Source organism: Zea mays, chromosome 3, assembly GCF_902167145.1.
Source record: "Zea mays cultivar B73 chromosome 3, Zm-B73-REFERENCE-NAM-5.0, whole genome shotgun sequence".
Taxonomy (NCBI): domain Eukaryota; kingdom Viridiplantae; phylum Streptophyta; class Magnoliopsida; order Poales; family Poaceae; genus Zea; species Zea mays.
Window position 1 is genome coordinate 170,913,060 of NC_050098.1, and position 20,960 is coordinate 170,934,019.

The window sequence follows — 20,960 nt, forward strand, 5'->3', positions numbered from 1 at the left end:
TCCTGCACTGCAGTTAGAAGAGTGAAAACCAATTGTTTTTGGCTACCAATTCTAAGAGAGAAGAGAGGAGAGAGGAAAAAAGCTCTAGTAAATAGTGGTAAACAACCAATAGTTATGTCAAAGAATCCATAACCGATAAGAGCTCTACTGGATAGATATTTAAGGCTAACCTTATCGGAGATACCAAAACAATGTTTTGTATATCTATACTACTCTATTAAAAATTTAATCTGGTCACTTGGTGCTATCACGACCTCACCCTCTGGCACTCTAGGCCCATCCCACGGACCCCGACTGTTTTGCGCAAAAAACAGTGTAGACCAAGTGCTCGAATCCACGCCTCCTACTCCAGAAATTTGAGGTTAACCATCAAACCACATGTAACTTAGTTTTTAGAAATAAACAATAATTATACTTAATAAATATCTCAATCTCTACTATACTTAAAGCACCAGTTTCAATGGTCGTCCTGCGTCATAATTTTACAAATAATCCTCACATGTATCTCAAATTAACCCTACATCCCTTTATGCACGCAACCTCCACGTCCGGTCCGTTAGTCATTCGGGTGGTTAAATTAGCATAAAATATTTTTTAAAAAAATAGTCCGGTCCGTTAGCCATTCGGGTGGTTAAATTAGCATAAAATATTTAAAAAAATAGTACAAGAGACGATGTTCGAACTTAAGCCCTAATGGAAGAAGGGCAGGAGACACTAAGTGAAGTCGTCTAACCAGTAGAACATCATGGTCAATTATTTTTAATATTGAATATAAATTATATATATATATACAAATTTTGTAAAATAAAAAATATATAATCGTGTCGGGCCGGATCAGCACTACGGGCTGAGGCTACGGCCTAAACACGACACAACGATCGTGTCGGGCTGGCCCAGACACTATTAAATAGGTCGTGCTCTGGACCAGCCTATCAGACACGACTCATTTGGCCATCTATACCTCCGCACGATAATGATGGTCCTCGTCTCAATTGTCGCCATCTCGTTCGTCATCCTACTTCTTTTCTCTCTCCCCTCAGGCATCCGCCTCCGTACCATGCATTCTCGGTAGAGGGCGTGGAAGCAGGCGCCACCTCCCCATATTCGTCCGACACCAGCTCGACACTGGCCCGCGCAGTGGCTATCGCACGTCCACGAGGGTGTTTCACAGCACGCACGCACCATCGTTTTCGCCGTCGTCGGACGTCCCATTCGTCTTCCCGGCCTTCGCCATGTTCTTCCTCCCCAACCTGCTGCCCCTGCCCACAGTCGCAGCCGCGAGCCGACCGACACTCGTCGACGCGGGTACGGGCGAGTCGATCTTGTTCCTGGCTTTTCTTCGTGCGTGTCGCCGAGGAGAACACGATGGTGCCTACCACACTTAGGTTATCTTGACGATAACGAGTCCAGATCTGAGATATTGGACAACCAAAGCCTGTAGCGCGGCAGCAGTCGACATATGCTATGGAGTTGGTGGTGGTGTTGTGTCGCCTCGGCGGGTCCAGGGCTAGAAGGCACTCGCATTTTCTCGCCCTTTTCGGACTGACGCCTGGTGCGGGTGCCTCTCGATTTGGAGCTGCTCTGGCTGAGCTTCTTTCTCCGCTTGCGTGCTCTCTCCCTTTATGTATCTAGCGGTATACTAGGTATGTCTCCTCCAGATGTCTATGTCTTCGTCGTGTCCTTCTCCGGCAACAAACATGTATGACTGTCTCTTCCCTTTCTTTCCTGGTCTATGAAACCTTAGAAGTGGGGGAGGCAAGGGATGTGGTCCCTGATTTATTGTATATGGTACTTATTTGATGGCTCGGCATCGCCTGTTTTACTGTTTATATGAGCTTTCCTTTACCACGATGTCAACTCGCTTAGTCAAATAAAAAAATTATGCAGAGAGCAGAGACAATCAATAAAAAATCTTGAGATTGTTGTGAGTCGTCGTAACATACAGACAATCGACTAGTACTTATTTATATAATATATAAAAACCGTATTAAATCACGGACAACTGCATGAGAGGGCAGCGGCACTGCGGCAGGGCAGTGAAAAGCTGAAAACTAGACGCAGACAGGGAGCGGAGGCGGAGCGGGGTTTGAATTGAATCCAGTCGAGGCGAGGCGGCACCGTCAGTCCGTCACGTTGGGAGGGACACTCGTCCAAACTCGAAAGCCAACGCACCACACAAGCACCAGCCTTCCCATCTTTTCCTTCCTTCCACCTCTTCCTCCTCTGTCACCCACCCCTGTTTCCTCTCGATTGTTCGTTAGTTCCTTGCTTGCCTCGCCAGACAGCCTCTATCCTCCTCCCCCTCCCCCGTATCCGTCGAGTAGCACCTTACGCTGCCGCCGTCGTCATCCGGGCGACCACCCTGCCAACCACCATTTCGCTCCGCCCGCCTCGCTTTTCCCTCCCCCCAACCAACCACTCCCCTCGTCCCACTTCTTGCGTCACCGACCCAATCCGATCCTATCCCACCCGCACGGCCGCACGGCAACCCGCCGCCGCCGCCCGAGATCCCGCCCCAGTGTTCCGTCCCGTGTGATGCGCGGATCCGGCTGAGGGCGAGCCATGCCGAGCGTCGGCGTGAAGATCTACAGCGTCTTCTTCAAGCTCTTCCTCCGCCACCGCCTCCAGTCGCTGGCCGCCGCCGCCGCGGGGGACCCCGACAACGCGGCCTTCGGCGTCTCCTGCCGCCCCGACGAGGCCACCGCGCCGCCCAACCCGGCCTTCTCCGCTGCCGCCGACGGCGTCGCCTCCAAGGACCTCCACATCGACCCCAACTCATCGCTCTCCGTCCGCATCTTCCTCCCCACGCCCCCGCCGCCTTCCCCGCACGCCCACCTCCTCGCGCACGCGCACCCGCGCCGCGCCAGCGACCCCACCCCGACGACCCCCGCGCCCGCGCCCGCCAACGGCGCGCCGTACCGAGGGTACCTCCCGCACGCCGTCTCCTCGCCGCGCGCCGCCGCGTCGGCGCGCCGGAGGCTGCCCATCGTCGTGCAGTTCCACGGCGGCGGCTTCGTCACCGGGAGCAACACTGCCGCGGCCAACGACGCCTTCTGCAGGAGGGTCGCCAAGCTCTGCGATGCCATTGTCGTCGCCGTGGGGTACAGGCTTGCGCCAGAGAGCCGATACCCTGCCGCGTTCGATGACGGGGTCAAGGTGCTCAAGTGGATCGCCAAGCAGGCCAATCTCGCCATGATGACCAAGGTCGGGGGTGGTGTTGACACCTTCGGTGCATCCACTGTTGAGCCGTGGATTGCTGCACATGGTGATCCAGCTAGGTAAATGTTACTGATCCTCCTGTTTATGTAGCTGCATAGATGTGTGATTGTGCGCTAAACTTTACTAATTGATAGGGTAAATGTTACTGAACCTCCAATTTATAGCTGCATAAATGTGTGCTAAACTTTACTAATTGATGAGGCAATGGTAGGGATCATGAATCTGCAATGCCAAAATGACAATAAGTTCTGGAATCCAAGAATTTGTGTAAGAATCTTTTATTGCATTGCTTGAAGTTGCACGTAAAATGGTTAGTGGGCAAAAACGGTTGTTCACCTGTTCAACAAACATGCTTTTGTTCCCTTCAGATGATTTAAACGTCTAACACTTGATAGTTAAGCTTGGTCAACATGTCATATGTGGTTATGCTATCAATAAGAGGCTTCTCCAAACTATGCAAACATCAGTTAACCTTAACCATGACTCTTTTGTTTCAACTTAACGCTGGCACTTGTATGATGTGAATTGAAGCTTTCACATGTATTGAATAAATGACTGGAACTTTCGCAGAATTAAATATTGTATTCCATCATGGAAATGGAATCTCCTGAATTAGTATTATAACTCTTGTTTGTGTAACACCATATACAAGGGAGCTTCACTTGAGGAATTCCCTTAAATTCTGCTTTCTCTCGATCAACGAGTTACTGTTTCCCGTATACAATCTTGTGACTCTTATGGTTGTTCATATTCATGTGTCACCTTCATCTCACTCACATGAGAGTAAACCCCTTTATGTCACTGCTGCTACTTTATCCATTCAGCTGTTGAAATTCCTTTTTGTGTTAACTGTTGTATATTAGTATCACTGGAATTTGACTGTATGGTGTGTTCCTTGTCGCAGATGTGTTCTACTTGGTGCAAGCTGTGGTGCAAATATTGCTGATTATGTCACTCGGAAGGTGGTCGAAGATGGGAAACCGTTTGACCCGGTTAAGGTTGTTGCACAAGTTCTGATGTATCCATTTTTCATAGGGAGTGTTCCGACACACTCGGAAATTCGGCTTGCGAACTCATACTTCTACGACAAGTCCACATGTTTACTTGCTTGGAGACTATTTTTGTCAGAGAAAGAGTTCAACCTAGACCACCCTGCTGCCAACCCTCTGGCGCCTAGCAGACGAGCTCCCCCACTGAAGTGCATGCCGCCGACCTTGACAGTTATTGCCGAGCATGACTGGATGAGGGATCGAGCAATTGCTTACTCTGAGGAACTCCGCAAGGTTAATGTTGACTCGCCAGTTCTTGACTACAAGGATACGGTTCATGAGTTTGCAACCCTGGATGTGTTCCTAAAAACACCACAGGCCCAGGCCTGTGCCGAGGACATTGCCATATGGATGAAGAAATATATATCCCTCCGAGGGCATGAGTTCTCGTATTAGTTGTAGACCCTTCACTGGGAAGCATCAGTGTGTTCTTCTCAACTGGTGGAAAGAGGGATGTTTGATTACAGTTGAGTAACCAGTTAGCTTAATGTGACTCCTTCAGTGATTTCTGTGGGAGAATGTAGTGTGCAAAGTTGTAGACTGTAATCAAAAGGTACTCTTTTCCTGTAGAGCTCAATTCTTTCATTCCTTTTGTATCATTTGTGCATTACGGAATTACTGGTGCTTGAGGTTACCATTTTTTTGAGAAGAAATATCAATCTCAGTGGTGGAGCTGTGAAGCACTGAGCTCCACACAACAACATCGTCCATATTGTTCCATGTAGCTTGCATCAGCGTGCATCTTTTTGTTGGATGGTCGGTGTGCACTGAACTCTGGTAATTTGTTTTGCAAGCTTCAGAAATGTTTAGTGAAAGTGAATTGTTTGTATGACAAGTTTTCATCCAGAAATCAACTTTAATTTTCCGAAGTCTTCACGCAAAACCTGTAAAAAGACGTGCTTCGTGCTTACACCAACAGACTTGAAGTTCTTATTTCTAACTTTCTGTGCAATCTTGATTCACGTGCTCAGACGTTTTGATGGGAGCTTGAAAGCATGCTAAGGTTAGGAAAACACAGCAGAATCTAGCGACATCTTTTGTATTCCAGCTTAACTAAATGGTCAAACAAATGACGTCGGAAAACAGAATGGCACAAAGATCAGACTTGTCAGTCCGTTACGAAAAAAATAACTCGAGACAGTCAGCAGGCCTTCTATAGCTAAATTCAAAAAGGAAAAAAGAAAGAAAAAACTCAACGGTTACATCATAAATGATCCCTCACAGACTGTTCCTTGTTCTGCTCTGAATAAAAGGTTGGAGTGATGGTTCTCTTCCTAGGTAGTCCGTTATTATCTCCAGGGGATCTTTTGAGCCTCCTGGAGCCAACACCTGCAGTGATGTAAACATTTTTGTAACAGTTTCATGAGCATGCAAGGAGGGCATTAGCGATTACCTTATTTCTGAACCGCAATCCAGCATGCTGATTGAGCAAGTCATCTTTAAATTTTGATACAAAAAGATCAGCAGCAAACACCTACATAGTTCAGATAAAAGAGTTTTTTTCCTACTATCTCCAAATATATGATGGAAGAAATATGGCTTAGGATTTGTATTGCCCAAACCTCACTCCATATGTAACTGTAGCACACAGCATCATAGCCAAAGGCAATACGAGGAAAACTTGAAGCTGGACTGGTCCCTTCCAATAAAGGTATACCCAACATTACCTGTAAAAGGGACATTTGCCTTAATTGCATCATAAATACTCCCTCCGTCCTAAATTACAGGACATTTTCCTTTCTAGGTACTCCATCCATCCCAAAATAGTAGTCGTTTTAGACTTGGTTCCTTTAGGGGGTGTTTGTTTGAGATTATAATCTATCCAGATTATATAATCTAACAACTTTTGAACTAAGAGTTAGTTCAAAAATTGTTGGATTATATAATCTAGGTGGATTATAATCCTAAACAAACACCCCTTTAGTCACCCTCCTAAACTTTAGGGACTAAACTTTAGTCCCTAGAAGTCCTACTTGAGAGACCTATTTTAGCCACCCCGTAAACTCTAGTCACTAAAGTTTAGGAGGTAGGAACCAAACACCCTCTAAGTTTGAATGTTCTATAGCTAATAGTTAGTTGGCTAAAAATTGCTAGTGGAATTAACTAGCTAACAAATAGCTAGCTAACTATTAGCTAATTTGCTAAAAGTAATTAATAGCTGAACTCTTAGCTAAATTGTTTGGATGTCTTTAGCTTTAGTGCATTCAAACATCCCCTAAACATTACATTCATTAATTAATCTACGAATGTAGTCCGTATGTACGTCTATATTCATTATCATTCATTCGAATGTGGACGGAAAAAAAGAGGGCTCAAAAGAACTATATTTTGGGACAGAGGGAGTAATTTTTGCTATGCACCTAGAGATAGGTTATGCCTAGATACATAGAAAACCCAAAACAACCGACGGGAGTATGATAGGCATTAAAGCAGTCATTTCAAGTGCACCTTGGGGTGAAGATCCTTGATTAAGTCATCAATGTCCACATTCTCACTTGAATGTATTATCTGATCAACAAGGCCTAGTAAAAGTGAAAAACAACATATAAGTTAGGCTATCTCCAACAGCTCTTCTGTCCCATCCCTTATTTTAAACTACACTCTGCAAACAGTGTTATTTACAATGCAAAACAGTGCTTTGCACGATCATATACATGATCTGCTGGAGACTATTACGTTGAATACAAATTTCTTACTAATTAATAATCATGAACTAACAATAGGATACAATCCAGCTGTCCATAATTAACAAGTACCAATTAGGATGATTTTGCTGGAAGCAAATTAACAGTGTATCAGCAGAAACTTATTTCAAAGAATAAGTAGGAAAATGGAGAGTAATTTGTGCTACCAGTATCTACTAGCATAACATTGAATGGGCAAATATTTAGTACATACTGTTTACTGAAGTAAGAGAATTAAGTGTTGAGGACATGAAAAGCCAGCCAAATTCAGGTGGCTGGTGTCAGTCAAACTGTATTAGGACCTCAACCTCATTATTTTTTGTCGGAGTTTCTGAGCTGGATAACATTTAAGGACCAATAATCTCACTCCACCTCATTTGATAGGTAGCAAAATGACTCACACAAAAGTATCTCTTGTTTCATTTTCAGGCCAGCAAACAAATCACGCCTTCTTTTCAGAGATTGGCAAGCTTCACTACTTATGGATTTCGTAATGTCCTACAATGATAAAAACAGAGAGAATTTTAGCACTAATTTAAACAAGTCTCAGAAGGCTCACAAGAACTTATCGAACTATCAAACAATTATTATAATGCAGCATTCACATGTTTTTGGCGTGTCACTAAGTTCACTCTATAAAAGAAATGACAGACCCAATGGTAGTGGCTCCCACATGAGTGAAGTCTAGGGAAAGAATAACCGAGGCAAGTCTTACCCCTGCATTTTAACAAAGAGGTTGTGTCGAACTGACTCACTAAGTTCACTCTATGCAAAAATAAAAATGTTGGTTGGTCACCAGAACATATCCTCTGATCCAAGGATTCATCACCCAAGCAAGGTCACAAATATAATTTTTATTCATGAAATTGGTTCCATCTTCTAGGCTGACCAGACATTATTTACCAGTTTTCTTACATCTTTATTTTTTTGTTCTTGAAAACATGCAAAGTATGATAATAATTCCAACACAAACATCATATGCTACATTTGCACCACCTGATGGAAGCCGGACATCATTTTCAGAGAAATACTCTCATAGCACCTGAGATGACAAGGTTGCATTACATATCAGAAACGTTAACTTCCAATGGATTAAATAAGTGTCGGTAATTTTTATGTTACTGAAGAAAAGAACTATGCCTACCAATTCTCGAGTAGCAGGCTTGGAATTTCAGCAAAGTCACCCTCCAGTCGAAGGCCTGAAAATCTTGAAAAGGTGGCTCTGTTGGATACGTGATGGACCTGCAGGATAATGAAATCAGTGACTCTATTCATTTAATGTCATCAAATGCCAGAATATTTATAATTTATCAGAATCCAATAGAGAAAGTTGATATCAATACCACATGGCTAAATTCATGGAATAGCCTCACAACTTCAGGGAACCGCAGCAATGCTGAATTACCATCAAACTCTTTTGGACACTGAGATAATATCACAGCAGCCGGAACCTGTCAGCAACCATCCAATAATTACAGCATGAAATAATTAGCCACATAACCAGGCTACAGAAGTACTTCCCAAAGATTATAGATATTGTGAGTTTGTGAGAAGTACTTTTGAACTTTTAACAATTTGATCGTATTATATCACCTGGTAAATTTGCTTCAATACAAAACCTTTGTGGTTACACAAGAGAATGCATAATTTAATCATTTGAACTACAGTGATTCTAATGAGAAATTCATACTCTGATTGCACTATATAATATGCATGAAATTTTCGAGTTACCTTACGTGTACCATTAGAACATAAGCATCCATTCTGAAGGGTCACAACACAAGTGTGGGCATACTTTCCTTCCCTGTGAAGCAAAACAGGGTAGTCAATTAAAATAACCCTGTTTTATGTGTACAACTTTCAGCATTTGTATCCAATCAAACATGTTTTCCATATCATGAAACCTTGAAAATCATTCAAGCTTCGATCACATGCTTTCAGAACAAACCTGGAAAAGATATCAAGAAAAAAGTAACCCAAAAGATCACTTGAACTTGCATCCCAAACAGAAAACACACGAACTGTATCATGCCAAACATCAACATCCTTAATTTCGTCGAATCGTAGTGCTTCATGAAAGGAAAAAAGAATTAGCATAAAATATATTTGTGCTCATATCTTCTAAAAATAGAGGCTGCTAGTGAATTAGTTAATGGCTATCATTTTACCAAATAGATCCTGAAATATCTTCAGCATTCCAGATATGACCAGGCCAACAGGGAAGTATTGTTTAATTTCACCAACGTCAAGATCAACCTTGAATTCTTCAGCTCTTTTGATGTAGTACAACAAATCTTCCATTCCAAACTGAGCATTTCCTTCCTCCTTGATCTGAAATCAGAAAATCGGTAGCAATAATTTAATTAGTAATGGAAGAGTTTCATCGATGGAAAAATTAGCAGAGCAGAAAGGAGCTTTCTTCAAACCTTGAGGTCTTTGAGTATGTTGAGCTCTCTATTAGCCACATCACTTAATTGTTCAGACATCTCTTCCAAAAACTCTAAGATCTGCAAGAGAAAACACTTTGACATCTGTTGTTTTCCTAGTGTAAAAGTGAGCATGAAAGAGCATTTTGCCGGCGAGCTGACTAGACCAGTATTGAGATTATTTTCCTAAGTGTAATATTGAAGAACATGTTTCTTAGCTTAAAAATAAAAAAAAATCCAAACAGATTTCCTGACACAAAAGCACAGACCTTCCTCGAAGTCTTTGGCATTCTGGGCTCAATAGCAAAATCAGCATAGTTGGTGTACCCCAGCAATTTAGCAAACTTGTGTCTTAGCTGGACCTGAATAAACATAGAAGATGAAGCTGCAACATGTCAGTTCCAGGGCTCCTGACTACACTTGAACCCTTGCAAAATAATAGAATGTAACGGATACTATAAGATAAGGTAAAATCAGCTATAGAAACGCCCATTACTAATGAAGTTACAGTGCAGATGGGTACTTGTGGTTACCAAATTTTCTAGGATGGCTACATTATCCTTCCCACCTTTTTGTCCATAAGCAACAGCAATCTGCTTCCTGGTAGAGCCAACCTTGAAGAGATGGAACTAGTTGACATCAGTTCATACATAACTTGAATGCATAAATATAAATTGCAATTGGTCAACAGCATACTTTCTAGCATAAAGAAAATAACAAGAAAAAAAGAGTACCCCACAACATACGTTATTACTAGATATCCATGTCAAATCAGTGGACAGAGCTCATAAACAGCCAAGTGACTATCAATCATAATTATGAAATGTGCAGTTGTGTGATAAAGCGTAAGACCTTGCAGTGCTCAAGAACTGGAGTAACATGGTAACTAGTCAACGGAACCTTAAACTTCCCATCAGCCTTTTCCAGATCCTGAGAAGAGTTTAAGTAAAACAGGATTATAAAGCAACAATAACATATTTTTCATTCACTCAAACTCTTGTTCAAGCACAAAGTAAGCAAAGATTACTGAACTATCTAAGTATTCCTTATTGTACTTCAAGGTATGCTTGATTCAATCTTACTCTCTAGCTAACCTTAAGGAACTCAAAGGGCATTCCAGCTAGTTCATCTTCACCTAAAAGAAGGAATTTGGTGAAATCATTCAAATTTTGGAGATACTTCAAGTTTAATGCATCTATATGAGATTTCAATTTCTCCATTTCTTTTCTCTTGCTTTGAGATAGTTTTACTCCATTGCGCTCAAACTCTTTCACCTGTTCAACCATAATTAGACAATTCAGCAAAACGATAGTCAAATCAATTTGCAAAATCATCTTAATACAAATTGCAAATAATACAATAGCAAGACACATCACATATCTTTCAGTATGTTTACAGTCAATTAATTCTATGGTTTTTTTGAGCTTTGATGCACCTTAATGAATTTAAAAAGATCATATTAATATTTTATGCTAACAAATAATTCAGAAATTCAAGTTCAAGATGAATGAGGCGATGGTACTGAGGATGCAAAGACACATCACCGTAAAAGAACATGCAGTATGAGAACCTTACGAGACCACTCAGGAGCCAGATTATACCTACATTAGCCATTAGGTATGTTCATATTGAAATAGATAAGAATACAAGTATACAACAGTTATGGAAAAATGATATTCAGGGTTAAAGCATTGACAATAAATCATCACATGTATAAACATTCAGTTGTCGGTCAGAATCAGAACATTACGATCAAATTTATATGTAGCGAAAGAATTCTGCACCAAAAACTGAAGAAATCTTGTTGCTTCAGGACCTATTCTCTCGCCTTTCACTGTAAATGCTTTTATGACACGATAAACATCTTCACGCTGCCTGGTCACCTCGCAGGAAATACATGTTCAGCAAATTGTTGCATCGGTTGAGATAGAAGAAAGGTAACCTCACATCCTTTAGTATTATTATTTTCAAGATAAAAAAAATATTACTTCATAAGCTTTACAGAATACAGAACATGCATTACTTCATAGATTTTTACAAAACAATATGATCAATGGGTCACTGAGTATGTCACAGATGCTCACCAAACCAATCAAATAATATGAGTAAGCGTAACACAGATACCAAGATACAAGCTATTTACGTTTTTTGTGTGTGTGTTTTACATTACCAGATCATGTTAGTTGACAATGGTACCTAATCCTACACTATTTTCAGTTAGGGAACATATATTACTACTATATCCAAGTGAATTGTAAGAAATAAGTGGCAAAATTGCACCTGCAAAGCACAAAGTGGGAATCCAATAGCTTCTCTGCTTCAGCACTTGCCTTGCGAACATCCTCAGATGGTGATACCATCCTAGGAAGAACACAAGCTTGAACCAGAGGGAATTGCAGCGCATCTAATTCTGCCAATGGTGCAATGACATTAGCAAAACTGACCTACAACACACAACATGCAGCCGTTAGACAATTCTCAAGGTTTGAGGTCTGTATATGCTCATTACAAATTGTATTTTTCTAAGAACAAGCATGCTGCAAACATATTATAATTCCCTATAACTATATGGTTGTATGCATATTATAGTTATAGAAGACTAAAGATCAACAAGCCCAAAACCCTGTACGGGCTTCTACGACTACCACATTCCACAAAACAGTTAGTAAAATATAGTACCATAAAGAGTTGCACACATACTTTATCTAGGGGCACTGCAGCCACTGAATCATAAGTTTCCCTTGACTTAGAGATGATACGGTCGGTCGTTCTTTTAATCGCAGCTGCTGATAGGTTGACTTGAGCAGTAAACCCTGGAAGCTCTGCAACCACTCAAAATTGAAAAAAGCATACATCGATAACCTTTCAAAATTCCATACCTAAGAGTTAACATTTAGCTTAAATTGTACCATTTAAAACAATAGAAGCATGAATACAAAGTTCACGCGGCAAGTATATGTAGAGCTAAAGGACAAAGCAGAACCGTGTTAAGCAAACATCAATCGCTATATTTATATGCTGCATTGATACGAGATTGAGCCAAAACACTGCACGGGTCAATGCAAGGTTGCTCAATGTCAGAGAATCAGATGGACTTTGAGTTCAAACGCGAAGACCGAGGGTTTTGCGGCGCTCACCTCGTCGCTTCCTCCGACGGTGGGCGACGACGGCGGAGAAGGCGATATTGAGGCCCACGGCAACGAGCGCTGCCGCACCGGCGATGGCGATGACCCTGCGCTCTCGTCTTCTGGGCTCCATCCCGGAGCCCCGATGGGTTCTAGAAGGTTCTGGAGAAGGGGCCGGCCGCGGGCGGCGAGGAGAGAAGAAGGTTTCCTAGTGGCGGTGTGGGCGGCGAGACTTGTCTCGAACGGTAGCAGCGCCTGAGCCAGCGACTTCGCGAGCGGAGGTCACGACTCACGAAGATATGCGAGATCTGGCCGGTAGTTTCCGCGTGGACGGCTGGATTTTGAGGGAACACGCGTAGCCGTTTTATGAAAATCCACGTCATTTCCCTTTCAGGCCTTTTCATTTTATCCCCAATCACAAAATCCTCTCAATCCGATGGAATGAGCAAGACCTCACCAAAAACTAATCCATTCAAAGAGGAAAGAATAAAAAATAATGCCTACTTCCCAAAATATAGTTTTTTGGGACTATTTTTTCCATCAAGATATACACATAAACTGTATTTATAGTTAATGAATGAATGTTTATTTAGTCTAAAACTGTCGGGGACCATAATTAGGCGTACCCTCAAGGCTCTTAATTCTCAGCTGGTAACCCCCATCAGCACAAAGCTGCAAAGGCCTGATGGGTGCGACTAAGTCAGGGATCGGTCCATTCGAGGGACCCGATCACGCCTCGCCCGAGCCCAGCCTCGGGCAAGGGCAGCCGACCCCGGAGGATCTCCGTCTCGCCCGAGGCCTCCCTCCAGCGACGAGCATACTTCCGGCTCGCCCGAGGCCCAGTCTTCGCCAAGAAGCAACCCTGGCCAAGCCGCCACGCCAACCGACCAAATCGCAGGAGCATTTAATGCAAAGGTGACCTGACACCTTTATCCTGACGCACGTCCTCCAGTCGACAGAGCCGAAGTGACCGCAGTCACTTCGCCGCTCCACTGACCGACCTGACAGAAGGACAGCGCCGCCTGCGCCGCTCCGACTGCTGCGCCACTCGACAGAGTGAGGCTGACGGGCAGTCAGGCCTGGCCTCAGGCACCATAGGGAACTCCGCTCCGCCCGACCCAGGGCTCGGACTCGGGCTCAGCCCCGGAAGACGGCGAACTCCGCTCCGCCCGACCCAGGGCTCGGACTCGGGCTCAGCCCCGGAAGACGGCGAACTCCGCTCCGCCCGACCCAGGGCTCGGCTAAGCCCCGGAAGACGGCGAACTCCGCTCCGCCCGACCCAGGGCTCGGACTCGGGCTAAGCCCCGGAAGACGGCGAACTCCGCTCCACCCGACCCAAGGCTCGGACTTGGGCTCAGCCCCGAAAGACGACGAACACCGCTTCGCCCGACCCCAGGGCTCGGACTCAGCCCTGGTCTCAGCCGACGGTCTCCGCCTCGCCCGACCCAGGGGCTCGGACTCGACCTCGGCCACGGAAGATAGACTCGACCTCGACCTCGGAGGAGCCTCCACATTGCCCAACCTAGGGCGCGGACCGGCCACGTCAACAGGAGGCGCCATCATTACCCTACCCCAAGCTGACTCAGGTTACGGGAAACAAGACCGGCGTCCCATCTGGCTCGCTCCGCCATATAAGTAATGATGGCGCCCCGCACGCTCCCTGACGACGGCGGCTCTCATCCCCCTTACGGAAGCAAGAGGACGTCAGAAAGGACTCGACAACCCCGACAGCTATCCTTCCGCCAGGCTCCAGCGCTCCTCCGACGGCCACGACACCACACGAACCGGGTGCCAAAACCTCTCCGGCTGCCACGATGGCATGTAATTAGGGCGCTAGCTCTTCTCCGCTAGACACGTTAGCACTCTGCTACACCCCCATTGTACACCTGGATCCTCTCCTTACGCCTATAAAAGGAAGGACCAGGGCCCTCTTATGGAGGGTTGGCCGCGCGGGGACGAGGACGAGACAGGCGCTCGCGTGAGGCCGCTCGCTCCCTCTCCCGCGTGGACGCTTGTAAACCCCTACTGCAAGCGCACCCGACCTGGGCGCGGGACGAACACGAAGGCCGCGGGATTTCCACCTCTGTCACGCCCGTCTCCGGCCGCCTTTTTCCCCCCTTCGCGCTCGGCCTCGCGCCGACCCATCTGGGCTGGGGCACGCGGCGACATTTCACTCGTCGGCCCAGGGACCCCCGGTCTCGGAACGCCGACAGTTGGCGTGCCAGGTAGGGGCCTGCTGCGTGTTGACGAACAGCTTCCCGTCAAGCTCCAGATGGGCAGTCTCCAGCAACCTCTCCAGCAACCTCGACGGCAGCTACGACATGATACTCCTTCCCCCGTCGTGCGACAGCAGCAATGGCGGCCGACAGCCCGCCCACCGGCGGCGGAATCGACGACGTCTTCCCCGCGTGGTGGAAGAACAACATTCGAGCTCACCCCGTCCTCTCCCTCGCCGACGGAGGAGGAGGCGGGGCAACCAAGGCCAAGCAGGAGGCAGCGTCTCGTCGGCTGTCGAGCGAGTCGACAGTGCCGGCACCCCAACGGGGGGGGGGGGGGTGCGCCGGGCATCGACCTCACGTTTGAGACGAAGACGAGCGCCGTCTCCCCGCAACACGCACTTTCCGAGCAAACGGACGACGCCAGCACGCTCGCGAAAGGCTTGCTGGGCGTCACCCTCGTACCTGAGACGACGGTGCAGTCAGTCCCTGACGTGACTTCATCACCGCCCGTCGACCAAGAGGTACCGATCGATTCCCATCTCACGCCCCTTGGATTCAGGCTCGACCCGCCAAGCGACTTCGCTTTGGCGGGCGCCCTCGTAGAGGCGAGTCCAAACCCTCTGGGGTTTCGTATGCGGTCACCTTGGGACCGGCTGACGGACGTCTCGACCTACGGGCCCTCTAGGTCCGAGGAAGACGACGTGCCCGACTTCTGTTGGGATTTCTGAAAGGGAAATGTGCCTTTGGGCCATTTCTAAGTATTTTGGTGATTGGGTGTCAACACAAGTGCTTAAATGTAAATCTATGCCCATGGATGAACAAAGTGCAAATCACAAGTAAAGGTATGTTTCTAAGCCTTAGTATATTGGTTTTGTGTACTAATATATTTTTCTAAGTGTTAGAAACAGAGAGAAGAAGAAGAGGAGAATGTTGGCTGTGTACAGCCAACAGGCTGTTTCGGTCTGGGGCACCGGACTGTCCGGTGGTGCACCGGACAGTGTCCGGTGCGCCAGGCTGCCTCGACCTAAAGACGCCGCTCTCGGGAATTTGCCGACGGCGTACGGCTAAAATTCACCGGACTGTCCGGTGTGCACCGGACTGTCCGGTGAGCCAACGGTCTGCCGGGCCAACGGTCGGCCGCGCAATCTGCGCAAGACACGTGGCCGAGCCAACGGTCGGAAGGGGGCACCGGACAGTCCGGTGTGCACAGGACTGTCCGGTGCGCCAACGGCTCCCAGATCTTCAACGGTCAGCAACGGTCGGCTGCGTTGTTTAAGGAAATAAATCGGGCACCGGACAGTGTCCGGTGTGCACCGGACTGTCCGGTGCGCCCGACGACAGAAGGCAAGGATGGCCTTCCAGATTTGTTCTCAACGGCTCCTAGCTGCCTTGGGGCTATAAAAGGGACCCCTAGGCGCATGGAGGAGGACACCAAGCATTCCTACAACCTTTCTAAGCACCAAGACATTGATCTCGCGCATTCGATTCATTGTGATAGCATATAGAGCTCTTGTGGAGTTGTGTACTCTTTGAGTTGTGTTGCGAGCTCTTATTGCTGCTTGTGTGCGTGTTGCTCTGATCTTTTGAAGTCTTGTGTGCGTTGCTCATTCCCTCCCTTACTCCGTATTTCTTTGTGAATCTCAAGTGTAAGGGCGAGAGACTCCAAGTTGAGGAGATTCCTCGCAAACAGGATATTGAAAGGCAAAGCAAAACACCGTGGTATTCAAGTTGGTCTTTGGACCGCTTGAGAGGGGTTGATTGCAACCCTCATCCGTTGGGACGCCACAACGTGGAGTAGGCAAGCGTTTGTCTTGGCCGAACCACGGGATAAACCACTGTGTCATCTCTGTGTTTGATCTCTTGTGGTATTGTGTTTTGTTGAGACTCCTCTCTAGCCACTTGGCAATAATTGTGCTAACACTTAACAAGTTTTTGTGGCTATAAGTTTAAGTTTTACAGGATCACCTATTCACCCCCCCTCTAGGTGCTCTCAATTGGTATCAGAGCCGTACTCTTCACAAAGGGACTAACCGCCTGAAGAGATGGATCCTAAAGGGAAGGGAATCGTGATCAACGACAAGGAGAAGGAGTTCTTCGTCAACGAGCCAAGAGATGACAAGTCAAACGACTCAGGCTCGGGCCACAGACGCAAAGATGGGAAGAAGAAGAAGACAAGACACATCAAGGAGATCGTCTACTACGACGACAGCGATGAGTCTTCTTCTTCCCAAAAGGACGACGACCACAACGACTACGAGAAAAGAAAACCGGTTAATTCGAACTTTTCTTTTGACTACTCTCGTATTCCGCAAAGTTCAAATTCGCATTTGCTTCCCATTCCACTTGGCAAGCCCCCTCACTTTGATGGAGAGGACTACGGATTTTGGAGCCACAAAATGCGTACTCACTTGTTCTCTCTCCATCCTAGCATATGGGAGATTGTAGAAAGTGGAATGCAATTTGATAGCTCGGATAGCCCTATGTTTATCAATGAACAAATTCATAAAAATGCACAAGCTACTACTGTGTTGCTAGCCTCTTTGTGCAGGGACGAGTACAATAAAGTGAGCGGCTTGGACAATGCCAAGCAAATATGGGACACCCTAAAGATTTCTCACGAAGGGAACAACATCACCATGCTCACTAAAATGGAGTTGGTGGAGGGCGAGCTTGGAAGGTTTGCTATGATAAGGGGCGAGGAGCCAACCCAAACATACAACCGGCTCAAGACCCTTATCAACAAAATAAGGAGCTATGGAAGCACGAGATGGACGGACCATGACGTCGTCCGACTATTACTAAGGTCCTTTACTATTCTAGATCCTTATTTGGTGAATAATATTCGTGAGAATCCCAGGTACACCAAAATGTCGCCCGAAGAAGTCCTAGGAAAATTCGTCAGCGGGCGAATGATGATCAAGGAAGCAAGGTACGTGGACGACGCCTTGAATGGACCGATCAACGAGCCGCAACCTTTTGCTCTCAAAGCAACAAGAAGCAAGGAGGAGCTACCAAGCAAGGTGGCACAAATTGAGGCGGCCGGACTTAATGATGAAGAGATGGCTCTCATCATTAAACGCTTCAAGACGGTACTAAAGGGTCACAAGGGGCAGCCAAGCAAGACCAAGACAAAGGGGAAGTGCTCATGCTTCAAGTGCGGTAAGATTGGTCATTTTATCGCTAACTGCCCCGATAATGATAGTGACCAGGAACAGGGAAATAAGAGGGAAAAGAAGAAGAATTACAAGAAGGCAAAGGGCGAGGCGCATCTAGGCAAGGAGTGGGACTCGGACTGCTCCTCTTCCGACTCCGACAATGAAGGACTCGCCGCCACCGCCTTCAACAAATCAACCCTCTTCCCAAACGAGCGTCACACATGCCTTATGACAAGGGAGAAGAAGGTATGTATTCGGAACTCTACCTATGCTTCTTCAAGTGAGGACGAATCTAGTGATGAGGATGAAGTAGATTACTCATGTTTGTTTAAGGGCCTAGATAGAACCAAGGTAGACAAAATTAAGGAATTGATTGATGCCCTGAATGAGAAGAACATACTTTTAGAAAAACAAGAGGATTTGTTGTATGAAGAACATGATAAATTTGTAGAAGCTCAAAGATCTCATGCTCTAGAAGTTAAAAGAAATGAAATGCTTTCTTGTGAATTATCTTCTTGCCATGATACAATTTCTAAATTAAGGAGCATTAATGATGATTTGAATGCTAAGTTAGAGATTGCTAGTAAATCCACCTCTTGTGTAGAAAATGTTGTAGCGTGCACTAGGTGTAAAGATATTAACATTGATGCTTGTAGTGAACACCTAGCTTGCATTTCTAAATTAAATGAAGAGGTAGCTAGTCTTAATGCCCAACTTAAGACTAGCAAAAGTGATTTTGAGAAACTAAAATTTGCTAGGGATGCCTACACGGTTGGTAGACACCCCTCAATAAAGGATGGGCTTGGCTTCAAGAGGGAAGCCAAGAACTTAACAAGCCATACGGCTCCCATCTCCGCCAAGGAGAAAGGGAAGGCCCCTATGGCAAGTAGCACTAAAAGGAATCATGCTTTTATATATCATGATAGGATACAAACTAGAAATGCTTATAGGAGTTATAATGCATATGATGATTTTAACTCTCATACCATGTTTGCTTCTAGTTCTTCCTTTATGCATGGTAGAAATATGTCTAGGAAAAATGCTATGCCTAGAAAAAATATTATTCATGCTCCTAGGAAAGTAGTGAATGAACCTTCTACAATATATCATGCTTTGAATGCTTCCTTTGCAATTTGTAGAAAAGATAGAAAGGTAATTGCTAGGAAGTTAGGGGCAAAATGCAAGGGTGATAAAACTTGCATTTGGGTCCCTAAGGAAATTGTGACTAACCTCATAGGACCCAACAAGAGTTGGGTACCTAAGTCCCAAGCCTAAATTTGCCTTGCAGGTTTATGCATCCGGGGGTTCAAGCTGGATTATTGATAGCGGATGCACAAACCATATGACGGGGGAGAAGAAGATGTTCACCTCCTACGTCAAGTATAAGGATTCCCAAGATTCAATTAGATTCGGTGATGGGAATCAAGGCAAGGTAAAAAGGTTAGGTAAAATTGCAATTTCTAATGAGCACTCTATCTCTAATGTGTTTTTAGTAGAGTCTCTTGGTTATAATTTGCTATCTGTTAGTCAATTATGCAATATGGGATATAATTGTCTTTTTACAAATGTAGATGTGTCTGTCTTTAGAAGAAGTGATGGTTCACTAGCTTTTAAGGGTGTATTAGACGGCAAACTTTATTTAGTTGATTTTGCAAAAGAAGAGGCCGGTCTAGATGCATGCTTAATAGCTAAGACTAGCATGGGCTGGCTGTGGCATCGCCGCTTAGCACATGTAGGGATGAAGAACCTTCACAAGCTTCTAAAGGGAGAACACGTGATAGGTTTGACTAACGTGCAATTCGAAAAGGATAGACCTTGTGCAGCTTGTCAAGCAGGTAAACAAGTGGGAGGAGCGCATCACAGCAAGAATGTGATGACCACCTCAAGACCCCTGGAGCTGCTGCATATGGACCTCTTCGGACCCGTCGCCTATCTGAGCATAGGAGGGAGTAAGTATGGTCTAGTTATTGTTGATGACTTTTCCCGCTTCACTTGGGTGTTCTTTTTGCAGGATAAGTCTGAAACCCAAGGGACCCTCAAGCGCTTCCTCAGGAGAGCTCAAAATGAGTTTGAGCTCAAGGTGAAGAAAATAAGGAGCGACAACGGGTCCGAGTTCAAGAACCTTCAAGTGGAGGAGTTCCTTGAGGAGGAAGGGATCAAGCACGAGTTCTCCGCTTCCTACACACCACAGCAAAATGGTGTGGTAGAGAGGAAGAACAGGACGCTCATCGATATGGCGAGGACGATGCTAGGAGAGTTCAAGACCCCCGAGTGCTTTTGGACGGAAGCCGTGAACACGGCTTGCCATGCCATCAACAGGGTCTACCTTCACCGCCTCCTCAAGAAGACTTCGTATGAGCTGCTAACCGGTAACAAACCCAATGTATCTTACTTTCGTGTATTTGGGAGCAAGTGCTACATTCTAGTGAAGAAAGGTAGAAATTCTAAGTTTGCTCCCAAAGCTGTAGAAGGGTTTTTGTTAGGTTATGACTCAAATACAAAGGCGTATAGAGTCTTCAACAAATCATCGGGTTTGGTTGAAGTCTCTAGCGACGTTGTATTTGATGAGACTAATGGCTCTCCAAGAGAGCAAGTTGTTGATCTTGATGATGTAGATGAAGAAGATGTTCCAACGGCCGCTATGCGCACCATGGCGATTGGTGATGTGCGACCACAAGAACACTTGGAGCAAGATCAACCTTCTTCCTCAACTATGGTGCATCCCCCAACTCAAGACGATGAACAGGTTCATCAACAGGAGGCGTGTGATCAAGGGGGAGCACAAGATGATCATGTGATGGAGGAAGAAGCGCAACCGGCACCTCCAACTCAAGTTCGAGCGATGATTCAAAGGGATCATCCCGTCGACCAAATTCTGGGTGACATTAGCAAGGGAGTAACTACTCGGTCTCGATTAGTTAATTTTTGTGAACATTACTCATTTGTCTCTTCTATTGAGCCTTTCAGGGTAGAAGCTAGATCCGGACTGGGTGTTGGCCATGCAGGAGGAGCTCAACAACTTCAAAAGGAATGAAGTTTGGACACTGGTACCTCGTCCGAAGCAAAATGTTGTGGGAACCAAG

At 45.6% G+C, this 20,960-nt stretch overlaps 2 protein-coding genes across 3 annotated transcripts; one reads left to right on the plus strand and one right to left on the minus strand.

Annotated features, from left to right (window-relative positions):
• The first annotated feature begins 2,442 nt into the window (after nucleotides 1–2,442).
• LOC100274306 (putative carboxylesterase 11) lies at nucleotides 2,443–4,836 on the plus strand. The gene is made up of 2 exons (NM_001148669.1): nucleotides 2,443–3,278; nucleotides 4,124–4,836. The coding sequence occupies exons 1-2, from the start codon at nucleotides 2,563–2,565 to the stop codon at nucleotides 4,662–4,664; spliced, it is 1,257 nt and encodes a 418-aa protein (NP_001142141.1). The 5' UTR covers nucleotides 2,443–2,562; the 3' UTR covers nucleotides 4,665–4,836.
• Nucleotides 4,837–5,290: 454 nt separating this feature from the next.
• On the minus strand, nucleotides 5,291–12,817 carry LOC100280152 (uncharacterized). Of its 2 annotated transcripts, none has more exons than XR_004856922.1 (20): nucleotides 12,516–12,817; nucleotides 12,079–12,200; nucleotides 11,659–11,822; nucleotides 11,163–11,253; nucleotides 10,473–10,652; nucleotides 10,231–10,308; nucleotides 9,912–9,992; nucleotides 9,648–9,740; nucleotides 9,379–9,459; nucleotides 9,121–9,283; nucleotides 8,901–9,021; nucleotides 8,684–8,756; nucleotides 8,296–8,403; nucleotides 8,097–8,194; nucleotides 7,949–7,994; nucleotides 7,261–7,450; nucleotides 6,717–6,790; nucleotides 5,831–5,935; nucleotides 5,662–5,742; nucleotides 5,291–5,597 (listed from the first exon to the last, which is right to left on the minus strand). XR_004856922.1 is itself a non-coding variant. In NM_001320530.1 (20 exons), the coding sequence occupies exons 1-20, from the start codon at nucleotides 12,634–12,636 to the stop codon at nucleotides 5,487–5,489; spliced, it is 2,088 nt and encodes a 695-aa protein (NP_001307459.1). In that variant the 5' UTR covers nucleotides 12,637–12,779; the 3' UTR covers nucleotides 5,295–5,486. The 2 variants fall into 2 exon arrangements, 1 of the variants encoding a protein (NP_001307459.1); NM_001320530.1 differs by having other exon boundaries at nucleotides 5,295–5,597; nucleotides 7,354–7,450; nucleotides 12,516–12,779.
• Nucleotides 12,818–20,960: the final 8,143 nt, after the last annotated feature.